Below are 15,968 nucleotides of genomic sequence, written 5' to 3'. Positions count from 1 at the left end.
AGGCTTTTATTTTGGTCTGGTTTTAAATTTTAATTTTTAATGGCAATTTTAAAATCAGTGAGAATGTTCATGGTTGCATGATACCTAAAGCCTCTTTGATAATAATCATGTTTAAATAATTTTACTTGTTGAATTACTAGGACACCTTTTCAAGGTTAAAATTTTAAGGTGAATTGTGCTTTTCTTTAGTAATAGAATAGCTTTTCTTTTCTGGGTAGATGTTGTATTTCTGTGTGTTTTTATTACATAGTTTAAAAACAGAAGTAACCATAAAGATCTTTTACAGACTATATGTAATATGTGACATTTTGCAAGCTGTAAAATTATTAGATTTTCTATTCCTTAGGAATTTTATTTTATGGTTACCTACAGAGATTGCTAAGAACATCTAGTGTATAGATGTAACACTTATTTTTCAGTCCTTGTTTAAAGTCACTGTTAACAGATTTGCCAAAGGAGGCCAACTTTATCATCATAGAGTATCAAACTCCTCAGAGATTAGTTTCTAAACACGTTAAAGATTTATTCCTGATTCTCTTATTTGCTGAGATCTTCATCCTGTAATGCCATCTCAGTTTAACATTTCAATGCCAGCTTTAGCAAAATACCTCAGTTAGCTGAATATGTTTTTAAAAAATTTAGCTTTGAAAAACACACTATATACACATCACACCAGAATTACAGACATGATGCCTATTTATTTTCATAAAGTATATTTAAAAACCATAGACAAAATATTTTAGATATAAAAATAATTTAGATAGTTATAGTCAGGTTTTAGGGAAGGTAATGTATTTACAAATGTATGCATTTACAAATTTATTCATTGTAAAGAATTTACCTTGCTAAGCTCCTAGAACCTCGGTATGATTAAGCTTTTTTATATCTGCTCAATGTCCTCACTTCTTAAGTGACTAACCCAATCTGTCATTCTCTTACTGTTTACCAGAGTCTTTGCCTTTTGTGTATACTATGTAGTTGAAGCCAGCAGTCAGGATTTCTTCCTACTTTTTGTATTCCAAGCTCTTGTCCAACCCTCTCCCTCAAAATATCATATCGACAGAAATTAAATATCAATATTACTAAGGTTTCAAAAGAAATAGTGTTTTTCCCTTGAGGAATATTTTATCTTTTCTCCTAGTTTAACCTTTTTTCTTTTCTATCTGAGATCTTGACCCAACTATTCACAATTCACCAACTCTCTTTTTTTATTACTCATGTAGACCATGAACATGCATATTTTTATAAATTGAACAATCTTCTTCATCTTGCAATCCATTCTGATTATAGCTTCTTTCTAAAAATAAACTTCTTAAAGAAATGTATACCTTAGAATTTTCATTTAGTCTAACCCTGTATAGCATTTATTAAAAACACTTTATTATGAACATTTGTGTTACTATAAGCCAATGCATGTGTTTCTTCTTAACTTTGCACATGTTTTGTGTTACTGTTTTTGTCTGTAAGAAAGATTTTAGGAGATGTTTAAAAATAATTTTTTGCAAGTAATTTATGTAGCATAGGGTTGGTCTTGATTACTGATAAGAAAGTAAATTAGATAAAATGTATTTTCTTTTTTTTTTTATCCTCACCTGAGGACAATTTTCCATTTTTGTTCAGATAGCATGGGAGGGGGGGAGAGAGACAGAGACAGAGAAAGAAACATCAACATGAAAGGGACACACAGTGGCTGCCAACCACATGACCAACCAGGGCTGGGTACAAACTGCAACTGAGGTATGTGTCCTTAGCGGGAAACGAACCCCGGTTTCTCTGGACCACAGGCCGATGCTCTAACCGCTGAGCCAAACTGGCCAGGGCTATTTTCACTTTTTAATGTTGGCTTTTGAAATCCTAAATTTATTTCAATGTTTTGTGTAATTTTACATAAGAATGTTGATTTCGACAATTGCAATTTTTGATCTCATTAAATATGAAGAATTTTCAGAAGTATTTTAAAGATGTAAAAATCTAAATTCTTTGTTCATAAGCAAGAATTTAAGACAGAATTAAATAGTGGTCAAAATTATTACCACTGGCTTAGCTGAGTTGTGCTTCAATCATGAACATATTCATCTGATCTCTACTTATGGAAACCATCGATTTATTGCCTTCAACAACTTAAATCTCATAAAAGGATATACATTATTATTATTTTTTTTATATGTTTTCATTGATATTTTTGGAGAGAGAGAGACATTTTTGGGAGAGAGAAACATCAATCAGTTGCCTCATAATGGGGATAGAGCCAGCAACCAGGGCATGTGCCCTGAGCAAGAATCAAACGGGACTTCTCATTCCATGGGACAATGCACAATCCGCTGAGCCACACTGATGGCCTTATATACATTCTTAAGATACCAAAAGTTGATTGTTATCTGAGGTCACAAAACCTCAGATAAGTCATTCATTCAACTTTTATAAACTTCAGTTTGGTCTGCTGTATACAGTGTTGGCAATAGTTTAACACCTTTCTCATAGACATAGTAGTATAAGTAGTACTTGTAGTAATCAGTAAATGTTAGCTATATTATTAGTATTATCACATTTAAAAATAATCATCTGAATTATCTGTCTTTCTACTGTATTATAAACTTATTAAGTTCATGATTTTTTATATTTTTAAATTCTACCTAGCCCAAGGTCTGATTTATAGTTGTGATTTTTTGTTAAATTGAACAAATGTACAACCAAAAGGATAACAAAATACACCTGTTCTCGAGGGAACATAAGAAACGAAACTGTAAAGGAAATGAAAAGGTTTGAGTGTATTAAAAATAAAGTAAATCAATCGTCTTTTCTTATCTTTGGTTGTTTTTTTCCACTATGTGTTACTGATCTTTTGCTCTGTCAGGCCAATTGTGTGTAGAGCACAAAGAACATTCTTAACTCTTTGTCTGATGTACTCAACATTAGTAAATCTAATTTTTGTGGTGCGTTAAATTGTTTCATTACTCCTTTTTTTTTAATTCTCACCCGAGGATATTTTTTTATTTGTCTTCAGACAGAGTGGGATGGAGGGAGACAAAGAGAAATATCGATGTGAGAGGGACACATCGACTGGTTGCCTCCCTCATGACCACGACCAGGGCTGGGGATGAACTGCAACCCAGGTAAATGCCCTTTACCAGAATCAAATCCATGGCTCATTGGTCTGCAGGCCAACCCTCTAACCGCTGAGCCGAACGAGCCAGGGCTCATTACTCTTCATTAAACTTTATTTTGTTCCATTGGATGACCATAAGAGGATAGCAGTGAATGGAAAGGTTGCATTTTGTGGATATTTTATTTTTGCTGTTTATTCCCATCCAAACTTTGTTTCTTTTGCACACTGTTTTTTACTTTTGTTAATTTTCCAAATCTTAAATGTAATGCCACACTCTTTCTTTTGCTACTTGGATTAAGTTTAAAATACGAAATGTTCTGTATTCTCTGAATCTGAGCTGGTCGGACTCAATGCGTGCATTTATTGGTAAGAAAAGGTAGATATTTCCCCCCCCCCAAACATAAAATAGTCAACCTTCATTAAGGTATGTAAGGATGTTTAAATATACATTGACTGCATTTATCAGCAGAGACACAGACTTTTTTTTAATCCTCACATGAGGATATATATATTTTTTTAAGATAGGAAGGGAGTGGGAGAGAGAGAGAGAAACATCAATATGAGAGAGACACATTGATTGGTTGCCTCCTGCATGACTGTGTTGGGGGCTGGGGATTGAACCTACAACTGAGTGAGGTATGTGCCCTTGACCAGGAATCGAACCCACAACTTTTGGTTCATGTGGCAATGCTCTAACTGCTGAGCTATACTCACTATTTTTGTGAAATCATGTGTTGTGTGTATGTGTAGTTTTATGTTTAAACAGTTTCTTAGTAGAATTTATGTTCACCATTGCAGTGTATCTTTCTGAAAATATTTTGATATTTAAAAAAATTTACAATTTTAATAGAAATGGATAAGAAAATATATTATTAAGGAGCAGTGAACATTAAGTAGTAATAATAAAATAAGACCAGTGTTTGCTGATTTTGCTACTAGGATATTCCTAAGATGTTCAAGAATATAATAATGCTTATAACTAATGGATATAATTATATCCTTGCATAAGGTATGTTGTTTCATTATTTTTGTTCGTTTTTAAGGTTACCAGGTGTTTGCTTTAAGAAAAATATATTTTTACCTTACTATCTCCTCCCACTTTTAGAAGCCTCAAAATGTATTCATTTTTTCTTCTACTTTTTAAATCATCCAGTTTCATATGTTATGCTAAAGATTATATTTGTAGAAAGGACTTTAGAAAATGGTAATATTTTATTTAAGTATCTGATATTATTTATTTATTTATTTATTTATTTTCCCAATTTTTAGTGGATGATACTGGCAAAATAGAACAGAATGATGCCTCTGTAATGGCTATGGACACAGAGTCGGAAATCAGTTCTTGTAAAGTGGATGGCACTTGTCCTGAAGTTATTAAAGTATACATTTTTAAAGCTGATCCTGGAGAGGATGACTTAGGTAAGAGGAAGCTCTCAGTATTTTAATATCTTAATCAAACACGTCAACCAGATTGCTTTGGGGTGGTTTAGACGAAAACATTTATATATATATTTTTTAAGATGAGTTTTAAAACATTTTCAATATGCTAATGTAAAACAAGTGTTAGAAGAGCTAATGATTTTTTAAAGTGAAACAGGTGAAATTAAGTTTTCACATAAATTCTTGGAGCTGTCCTCTTTCCTGGTAGGTGGCACTGTAGACATTGTGGAGAGTGAGCCTGAGAATGATTGTGGGGAACTACTTGACCAGAATAGCAGTATTCGTGTGCCAAGGGAAAAGATGGTTTATATGACTGTCAATGACTCTCAGCAAGAAGGTGAAGATTTAAGTAAGTAGATGGCCTGTTTATATGTTTCTGTGTGCTTTTAGTTGAAAATGCATATTTGAAGAAATGCAGTACTATTGTAGGCATATTTCATATTCTGTATGCCATATTCCAAAGAAAATCAGCTACTCTTAAAGTATGCTTAGAATTTTACTTGAAAAAGAAATTATGTTGAAGGCAGAACAAGGAATGATTCATTCAACAATGTAAAGACTATTTTTACTTTATGAAAATAATGTTCTAGATATGTAACATTTGAACCTTTTTGTCTTTGTCTATTAACTGAATTCAAATAACAAATCATGTTTGGTGTCTTATAAACCTGGTCCCAAAGCGTTCTGTTACTTTACTACTTAGATGTTGCAGAAATTGCTGATGAAGTTTATATGGAAGTGATTGTGGGAGAAGAAGATGCTGCTGTTGCAGCAGCAGCAGCTGCTGCTGCTGTGCATGAACAGCAAATTGATGACAATGAAATAAAGACTTTCATGCCAATAGCATGGGCAGCAGCTTATGGTAAGTGACAGCAGCTAAAATAGTTCATGGTTCTTAAACATAAATTATTTTTGAAAAATTGTTTTTATAGCATAGCATAGGTTTCGGAAATTTGAAGTACCAGTTCAGTGATTTAAAGAAAAGTAAAGGAAGCTTATGTAGTTTTATGTTTTTTTTCTTTAACTTTAATAAGAATTTCCTTCATGTCTATTTTCTGTAAGGGTGTATAGGCTTTCAGCCTGAAATTTTTTATCTTGAATATAGCTGGACCAAGACTTTATAATTTTGAGTCACAATGAAGTATGTTATGCTAGATTTGAAAGTTACATATTTTCTAGAATCTTATAAATAAATATGCCTATAAAACTTATTAACTAGATAGGGAATTTTCGTCATTCATGAGTATCATGGCTTTTCATTCCTGTAGTTAATAAAGATTTCCTAATTCTTTATAATTAAAGAATACTGTATAATTATGTTTTTTAATGCACATTGTTAGGTAATAATTCTGATGGAATTGAAAACCGGAATGGCACTGCAAGTGCCCTCTTGCACATAGATGAGTCTGCTGGACTTGGCAGACTGGCTAAACAAAAACCAAAGAAAAGGAGAAGACCTGATTCCAGGCAGTACCAAACAGGTGAGGGCACACGAGTTCCACAGCACAGTGTGCTTTGTGAGCTCTCAGATGAAACTAATTATGTATCCACAAAGGTACTGTGATGGCGTTTTAGCTGTTAGGCCATATGTAGCTTTTGAGTATTGAATTAGCAAATATAATTTTAAGAACTTGGTGATATTCATGAATGATTTCCTTGGATAAAAAAGAAATTGTTTTTGGATTAGAGATTCAGGAAAAAATTAAAATCTCAGATTATTTTAGTAGAAATGAAAAGTTTCTAAAATATGATGTTAATTTTCAGTGAATAAATATAAATAATCTGTTGTTCTCAGCATAAATCAGGCATCATTTACAGAGGAATAAGACAGATACTTTGGTTATTTTGGGGGGCATATTTCTTTCATTGTCTGGTAGACTAATTTGCATATTAAAATGTTCTTTAGAGTTGTGGTTGAACTTTTTTTTTGGTTAATTTGCCACTGGAAGATATTTTTCTATTGATTTTTAGATAGAGTGGAAGGGAAGAGGATGGGAGAGAAAAAAAGAAAAACATCTATGTGAAAGAGAGACATCTTGACCAGCCAATTTGGCTCAGTGGTTGAGCGTCGACCCATGCACCAAGAGGTCGCAGTTCAATTCCTGGTCAGGGCACATGCCCAGGTTGTGGGCTCAGTCCCTAGTGGGGGGCATGCAGGAGGGTAGCCAGTCAGTGTTCTCTCTCATCAGTGTTTCTACTCTCTCTCCCTCTTCCTTCCTCTCTAAAATTAATAAAGAAAAATATATTAAAAAGAAAAAAAAGAAAGATTGATTGGTTGCTTCTCTCATGCACCCCAACCAGGACTGGAGATAGAACCTATTACCCTTCAATGCTGCCAATGCTCTAACCACTGAGCAAAACTGGCCAGGATAGTTGTGGTTGAATTTTAAGGTAGTATAAATTTGTCTTGGAATAAACAGAGTTGTAATTTTGAGCTGTATTTTTATGAATCATTTACGGTACATACCTAAATTAAATTGGTACTTTATTTTTACCTGGGAGTGAGATTGGTACAGTTATACTGAATGAAGTTTCTGGAACAGATTCTCTTTATTATGAGGTTGCTATATCTCTTTTGTTGCCATAATAAAGTAATGTTAATCTAATTTAGTAGTGCTTGTCATAATGTTTCAAGTATACACTTTATATTCTTGAAGAAATCAAAGCAGAACTTGTTTTAATCTCTCATGAGCCTTTTTTTTCTTTTCTTAGCAATAATAATTGGCCCTGATGGACATCCCTTAACTGTCTATCCTTGCATGATTTGTGGGAAAAAATTTAAGTCCAGAGGTTTTTTGAAAAGACACATGAAAAATCATCCTGAACACCTTGCCAAAAAGAAATACCACTGTACTGACTGTGATTACACTACCAACAAGAAGATAAATTTACACAACCACCTGGAAAGCCACAAGCTGACCAGCAAGACAGAGAAAGCCATCGAGTGCGATGAATGTGGGAAGCATTTCTCTCATGCTGGGGCTTTGTTTACTCACAAAATGGTGCATAAGGAAAAAGGAGCCAATAAAGTTCATAAGTGTAAATTTTGTGACTATGAAACAGCTGAACAAGGGTTATTGAATCGCCACCTTTTGGCAGTCCACAGCAAGAACTTTCCTCATATTTGCGTAGAGTGTGGTAAAGGTTTTCGTCATCCATCAGAGCTCAAAAAGCACATGCGAATCCATACTGGAGAGAAGCCATACCAATGCCAACATTGCGAATATAGGTCTGCAGACTCTTCTAACTTGAAAACGCATGTAAAAACTAAGCATAGTAAAGAGATGCCATTCAAGTGTGACATATGTCTTCTGAATTTCTCAGATACCAAAGAGGTGCAGCAACATGCTCTTACTCACCAAGAAAGCAAAACACACCAGTGTTTGCATTGCGACCACAAGAGTTCAAACTCGAGTGATTTGAAACGACACATAATTTCAGTGCACACGAAGGACTACCCCCACAAGTGTGACATGTGTGATAAAGGCTTTCATAGGCCTTCAGAACTCAAGAAACACGTGGCTGCCCACAAGGGTAAAAAAATGCACCAGTGTAGACACTGTGACTTTAAGATTGCAGATCCATTTGTTCTAAGTCGCCATATTCTCTCGGTTCACACAAAAGACCTTTCATTTAGGTGTAAGAGATGTAGAAAGGGATTTAGGCAACAGAATGAGCTTAAAAAGCATATGAAGACACACAGTGGCAGGAAAGTGTATCAGTGTGAATACTGTGAGTATAGCACTACAGATGCCTCAGGCTTTAAACGACATGTTATTTCCATACATACGAAAGACTACCCTCACCGTTGTGAGTACTGTAAGAAAGGGTTCCGGAGACCTTCGGAAAAGAACCAGCACATAATGCGGCATCATAAAGAAGTGGACCTGCCCTGACAATGCTTCTACAGACATTTGTGGATGCTGGCCTCAAAGCAGAAAATTTATTTTAAAGCCAATCAGTCCCGTTCACATACAGTACTGTACATTGATTTATACTGTGTACAAATGGAGTATTGGTTTTTGTTGATTTTTTACATTTAATTACATAGGGTGTTCTGTATCCTATTTAGTTTGTTTAATGAGAGTAAAGTAGCAACAATCAGGTTGCTTTTATTTAAATAATCCCTGATTCTATTTTTATGTCTTAGAATTTTTAGTATTTAACTATTTACTTTATTCACCTTGATGGTACTCTTCTAAGACTACTTAAAGATGAAAATGCATAAGATTGGTAACTCTAAAATTGATCATTTTGAGTTTGCTCCATGAATTTTTTATGTTCAGTGGAAATATCTGCTGATAGGAATGGGAGATACTACTACTGTCAGGTCTAATTATAATATAAAAGTCATTTTCTTATCAGTATTTTTAGACCACATGACAATGAAATTTTTCTTATGAGAACTTCGGTAGGTTTGTATTTAATTTTTGTTTTTTCGAAAAGACAAAATACGCTTTCGTCTACTTCCTTTTCAGTGTTTACATCTTACCAGTACAACACACTTTTAGAAATTGTTATTGAAAGGTTTTGATTATTCCTGTTTTGGAATGGTTGAGTTCATATGAGACTTACTGTGAACTGATTTTTGAGGTAAATTGTGGCTCAAAGGATTTTTTGCAACTGGATGTATAAATGTGTTATAATTTTATATATGCTTCTATGTTGCTTATTTTACATATGTATATACACAATTCTAAATTTAAGTTTATAGTGAAAGCTATTAAATGTACAATAAACAGAAAGATCCAGGGATGTACAGAACATTTTACAATCTTGCTACTATTCAGAGAGATTAAAATTCAGCTGAAGCATAACAAGGGGAATAAAGACATTAGTATTTTTAAAGACTCAAGGTAATTTAAAAAAAAAATACTTTGGTAATTGAAAAACAAGTTAAGGTATTTCTAAATAGAATGTATTCTTACAATTTCAGCTTCATAACTTGATTTTGTTTTTTTAAAAAGTGGATGACTATTCAGACATAAACTTCTTGGTTCTTACTCAAAAGCTATGAAAAAAGGTGTCTTTACAATGAAAGGAGTTAGAAAGCAATGGTTTCATGTACCAGAGAATGGGTGCTAATTTATACTTTACTAGTTCTGCCTGCGATTTTTAACAGCAGAGATGCAAAGATTTTAACATTCTACTTGTGTGGGTTTATTTTGTTTTTTGTTTGTTTTTAAGATAAAGATGTACATAATGAAATGTCAGGTTTTATTTGGAATCACCAAGTCACAGTTCTTTTTTTATTGAGAGTTGACATTTAAATGGTCAGTGAGTCATAAATATAGATATAAAATTAATTCAGACATTAAATTAGAATTTGATTTTATGAATACAAATTTTCAAATAAAAATACTTTTTAGTTTACTTAAATTGTCTATGGCACATTGTGGAAGATTAAAAATTTCCAGTGATAGCTACCATGCAACTTCATTATGGTGCTTCCTTCTACTCTTGCTATAAAGTTTTTAACTGTTGCTGCCTCTGTGCCACTAATATTCATATTCAGAAGTTACATTTGTAGGTTTAAGAATCTAAATATTTGAGGGTTTGAAGAGCCTGTGAATGCTAGATTAATTTAGTTCTAAATCAAATGCTTAAGAGACACAGTGCTTTAAACCTAATGCCAACCAAAGCCACAAGAAAGATTTTGGTAACTCATACCTTCTTGGCCTTCATATATGTTCTACCCCTTTTTCAATGTTCATTCATTGTCCATTTCTTAAAAACATGTTATTTTGTGTGAGAATTTTAAAAAATCTTTCTTTTTTTTTCCCCTGAAGTAATATAAAAGAAATGTTTAAATGAAAGTTTACATTAAAAAATTTTAGAATAAGATAGTTATTTATATTTTTAAAATAAAGAACACAACACTTGACATACTTTATTTTCTCAGAGGCTGAAGTCACACAGTTTTGTTTTTAGCACAGTATTGAAACCTTTAAAAAGGTAATTATTTGGTCAAGTGAATATGATTAAACATTTATAAAGAAAAAGTGAAATTATACTTACTGTTATGTACTATATTAGTTACAGGCTATTTTAATTTTTAAAACAATTTGACTAGCAAAGCTAAAAAAGTGGTGTTTAAAGAGGTACACATTTGTACAAGAACATAAGTTATTGTTTTATTGAAATGGCCTATTAAATATGTCTTCCTCTGTACACATTGTAAAATACTTAAAGTAAAATACTTATGAAATTCATTTAGAAGAGTGGACACTATTGTAAATGTGTACTTGAGAATAACATGCAAAATAAAATTAGAATATTTTCTGTTAATGGTTAGTTTATTTGATACCAGTATTGTTTACACTTTTAAGAAAAAAACAAACATGCAGTTTTATTAAATCTAATAAACATAAAACAGTGTACTATTTTTGTTTTCCTATTTCTTAATTCATTTTACATAGCAATGGAATGGAAAATGCTTAATTTTAATATTGTGACTTGGATGTAAATGTTAATCTCATGGTTTTGCAAATAATATTTCAGAATTGTTAAAAGCTAATCAATGAGTCTTTTAATCAACATGTCCTTGAAATTTATTTTTATTTTTATCTTCACAAAAGAGGTTTTTAGTATCTCTAATTCTTCTGAGATAAATTTCCCATGATAAAATATTTTTACATATGTATTTTTTAATTTACTGGGGTGACATTAGCTAATAACATAAGTTTTAGTGTATATTTCTATGATAACGTTATTCATTGCATTGTGTGCTCACCACTCATAATCTCGTCTTTTTGTTGCCATATATTTGACCCTTTTTATGCTCTTCGTCCTTTCCCCAGTCCCATTTCCTCTAGTAACCACTATGTGGTTTTTGTTTTGTTTGTTCATTTGTTGCTTACTGTTTTATATTTCATGTATGAGTGTAATTGGTTCTTGTCCTTTTTCATCTGACTTATTTTCATTTAGCATGATATTGTCAAGATTCATCCATGTTGTTGCTAATGGCAGTATTTTATCCTTTCTAATGGCTGAGCAGTATTCCACTGTAAATATATTTCACATCTTTTTTATTTAATTATTCATCAGAGGACACTCAGGTTGTTTTCAAGTCGTCGCTATTGTGAGTATGGCTGCAATGAACATAGCAATGTATATATCTTCATGAATAGTGTTTTTATATTTTTTGGGTTTACATGGAGAAGAGGGATTCTGGGTCACATGATAGGTAAAGTTTTTTCGTTTGTTTGTTTGTTTCCCAGCATGTAACATTCATATGCAGTACTAAGTTGATAACAGCAGTTTGTGATGATGATTGCTATCTCCATAGCAAAATGCCCTTTCCTAGAGTTACCCTTTTTGCCCAGTTGGGAGGACACTAATATACTATACAATGAGTTATTGTCATAGTAAAAATCAGAAGCTAAGTAAAAGTTATTAGGTGTTTTCTCAGTTGATTTGGTGTATTATAATAGTACCATGTACTGGCAAATACGTCTCACAGTTCTGGAGGCTGGGAAGTCCAAGATGATACTCAGCAGATCAATTGCCAGTTTTTAGTTCTTGGACTGCCTTCTTTTTGTGTCTTCACATGGTGCAAGTACCGTGGGGTCTCTTTTATGAGGTAAGTGGCTTCAATCATGAGGACTCTATCCTCCATATCTATCTTGCAGAGGCCCACCTCCTAAAATCATATTGGGATTAGGGTTCTACATAAGAATTTTAGGGAAACACAAACATTTAAACTATATTAAAATTTGAAAAAGAAAAAACAATTGAGACATTTTGATGTTTATTGAGTTAAGATTTAGGAACCATAACAAACAGAACCTTAAAATATAGTTAATGATATTTAATAAATTGACACTACTCTGTAGTAATCACCTCTATTTAGTTCTAAAATATCTTTGATTTTAAAGGAAAAGATCTTCAACTCTAGAAATGTTTGCTAATTTATTTTTAGTAAATTTTTTTCTAATCTATAATCCTTTTTTCCCATTTTTTAATTTATTTCTGTTACAGATGTTTATTTTTTTCCCACATTGACTCACTCCTCCCCATTCCCTACCATTTCATCCCCAGTTTTGTTGTCTCTGTCCATCATTTCTGTGATTTATCTCTGCCCCCAACCCCTTGCTGAGGAAAATCAGTCTGTACCCTATTTCTATGTGTCTGGGTCTGTTATGTTCATCAGTTTGTTTAGTTCATTATATTCCAGAACTAAGTGAGATTATGTGATATTTGTCTTTCTCTGCTTAGCTTCTTTCGCTTAGGATAATACTTTCCAGGTTCTCCCATGTTGTCTCAAAGGATAAGAGATCTTTCTATCTTAGTATAGCTGCATAGTTCTCCATTGTGTATATGTACCACAGCTTTTATCCACTCATCTACTGATGGACATTTGGGCTGTTTCCAGATTTTAACTATTGTAAATAGTGCTGCTATGAACATGGGGGTACATATAGTCTTCTTGATTGGTGTTTCAGGCTTCTTAGGGTATATTCCTAGAAGTGGGATCACTGGGTCAAATGGCAGTTCAATTTTTAATTTTTTGAGGTAACACCATATTGTTTTTCATAGTGGCGGCACCAGTCTGCATTCCCACCAGCAGTGTACTAGAGTCCCCTTTTCTCCACACACTCGCCAACACTTGTTTGATGATTTGTTGATGGCGGCCATTCTGACAGCTGTGAGGTGATACCTGTTGCTTTAATTTGCTTGTCTCTGACGATTAGTGATGTTGAGCATTTCTTCATTATGTCTCTTAGCCATTTGTATGTCCTGTTTGGAGAGGTGTGTAGTTTCTCTGCCCATTTTTTGATTGGGTTCTGTCTTCCTTTTGTTGAGTTGTATGAGTACTTTATATATTTTGGAAATTAACCCCTTATCTGATGTATCATTAGCAATTATGCTCTCCCATACAGTGGGTTTCCTTTCAATCTTGATGATTGTATGTTTTGCTGTGCAGAAGCTTTTGAGTTTGATGTAGTCCATGTATTCCTTTTTTCCTTTGTTTCTGTTGCCTTAGATGATGTGTCAGGAAAGTTCTGCTGCGAATGATGTCTGAAATTTTGTTGCCTACATTTTCTTCTAGAATTTGTATGGATTCACAGGTCACATTTACGTCCTTTATTCATTTTGAGTTTATTTTTGTGTAAAGTTTAAGGTGGTGGTCTAGCTTAATTTTTTTTGCATCTACCTGACCAATTTTCCAAATACTATTTATTAAAGAAGCTCTCTTGATTCCACTTGATGCTCTTGCCCCCTTTGTCAAATACTAATTGAGCATATTGCCTTAGGTCCATTTCTGGGTTCTCAGTTGTTCCACTGGTCTATATGCCAGTTGTTCCACTGGTCTATATGCCTGTTCTTGTGCCAGTACCAGGTTGTCTTGATTACTGTACTGATGTCTGGTAATGTGATCCCTCCTACATTGTTCTTCCTTCTTAAGATTGCTGTAGCTATTCAGGGCCTTTTTTGATTCCATAGAAACTTTTGGACTATTTACTCTTGTTCTATGAAATATATGGTTGGTATTTTGATGGGAATTGCATAGAATCTATATATAGCTTTGGGTAGTATGGAATTTTGATACTAATTCTTTCAATCGATGAACAAGGTATATGCTTCCACTTTTTTATATCTTCTTTTTTTTTCAATGACCTGTATTTTTCTGTGAAGAGAGTTTTTACTTCTTTGGTTAAGTTTATTTCTAGATATCTTAATTTTTTTTTTGCTGCAATGGTAAATGAGATTGTTATTTGTTTCTCTTTCTGTGTGTTCATTGTTGGTGTACAAGAATGCTGTCGGTTTCTTGACATTAATTTTGTACCGTGCTACTTTTGCAATTTCATGTATTAAGTCTAGTAGATTATTGATGGAATTTTTAGGGTTTTTTATGTATTATAATATGTCATTTGTAAATAATGATAGTTTAATTTCCTTCTTTCCAGTTTGGATCCCTTTTATTTTTCTTCTTGTGTAATTGCTGTGGCTGAGACTTCCAATATTATGTTAAATAAGAGTGGCAACAGTGGACATCCCTGTTTTGTACTTGTTCTTACGGGGAATGTTTAGTTTTTGCCCATTAAGATTGATATTTGCTTAGGTTTTTTACATATGGCCTTTATTACGTTGAGATATGATCCCTCTATTCCCACATTACTGTTTTTATCAGAAAACTTTGTGAAATTTTCAGCATTTATTGATATTATATGGTTTTCATTTTATGTGGTGTATCACATTGATTTGCGAATATTGTATCATTTTTGCATGCCTGGGATGAATCCCCCTTGGTCATGTGGAGAAGTTTTTTTTTATGTATTGCTGGATCCAATTTGCTAATATTTTGTTAAGGATTTTGGCATCTGTATTCATCAGAAATATTAGCCTGTAGTTTTCTTTCTTTGTAGTGTCTTTATCTGGTTTTGGAATTATGATTATGCTGGCCTCATGAAATGAAATTGGAAGTCTTCCATCTTCTTGGATTTTCTGGAATAGTTTGAATAGAATGGGTATTACGTCTGCTTTGAATGTTTGGTAAAACTCCCCCAAAAGCCTGAGCTTTTGTTTGCTGGGAATTTTATAATTATGTTTTCAGTTTTCTTTGTTGTTATTGGTCTGTTTAAGTTTTCTATCTCTTCCCAGTTTAGTTTTGGCAGATTGTGTTTCTAGAAATTTGTCTGTTTTGCCAAGATTGTCCAGTTTGTTGGCATATAATTGTTCATAGTATGTTTCAATGGTTCTTCGTATTTCTGTGGTGTCAGTTCCTCTCTTTTGTTTCTGATTTTGTTCATTTGGGTCATCTCTTTTTTGTGTCTTGGTGAGTCTGCCTAAAGGTCTGTCAATCTTGTTTATCTTTTCAAAGATCAGGCTTTTTGTTTCATTGATCTTTTGAACTGTTTTTTTTTTAGTCTCTGTCGTTTATTTCTGCCCTGACCTTTAGTATTTCTTTTGTTTTACTTTCTATGGGTTTTTCTTTTTGTTTTTCTTATAGATCTTTAAGTTGTAAGATTAGAGAGTCAACTAGAAATTTTTTTTTGTTACTTGAGATAGGCCTGTAGTGCTATACTCTTCCTTCTCAGGATTGCTTTCGCTGCATCCCATAGGTTTTGTGTTGTTGTGTGTTTATTTTCATTGGTTTCCAGGAAGTTTTTAATTTCTTGATGTCTGGTTTGTTGTTTAATAGCATGCTATTTAGCCTCCAAGTGTTTTAATGTTTTTGTGTGTTTTTGTTATAACTGACTTCTAGTTTCATGCCATTGTGGTCTAAGAAGATGCTTGATATGATTTCAGTCTTTTTGAGTTTGTAGAGACTTACTTTGTTTCCTAACATGTGGTCTTTGAGAATGTACCGTGTGCACCTGAGAAGAATGTATATTCTGCAGCTTTGGGGCGAAATGTTCTGTAAATACCAATTAAGAACAACTGATCTAGGTTTTCATTTAAAGACTTTATGTCCTTG

General features: G+C 33.1%; 1 protein-coding gene across 14 annotated transcripts in view; it reads left to right on the top strand.

Annotated features, from left to right (window-relative positions):
- LOC118643107 (zinc finger X-chromosomal protein-like) overlaps positions 1-8,514 on the top strand; it is a 53,490-nt gene extending 44,976 nt beyond the window's left edge. For 13 of the 14 annotated variants that reach the window (XM_036281011.1, XM_036281000.1, XM_036281004.1 and 10 more), the window contains 5 exons: positions 4,376-4,525; positions 4,755-4,895; positions 5,250-5,408; positions 5,887-6,027; positions 7,259-8,442. In XM_036281011.1, coding sequence (XP_036136904.1) covers positions 4,376-4,525; positions 4,755-4,895; positions 5,250-5,408; positions 5,887-6,027; positions 7,259-8,442 — 1,775 coding nt within the window. Of the gene's footprint in view, positions 1-4,375; positions 4,526-4,754; positions 4,896-5,249; positions 5,409-5,886; positions 6,028-7,258 lie in introns of all 14 variants that reach the window. The other variant, XM_036281010.1, reaches the window with a different exon arrangement.
- The last annotated feature ends 7,454 nt before the right edge of the window (positions 8,515-15,968 follow it).

Source organism: Molossus molossus, unplaced genomic scaffold, assembly GCF_014108415.1.
Source record: "Molossus molossus isolate mMolMol1 unplaced genomic scaffold, mMolMol1.p scaffold_m16_p_30, whole genome shotgun sequence".
Lineage (NCBI taxonomy): Eukaryota > Metazoa > Chordata > Mammalia > Chiroptera > Molossidae > Molossus > Molossus molossus.
This window is presented reverse-complemented; position numbering and strand designations above follow the sequence as displayed.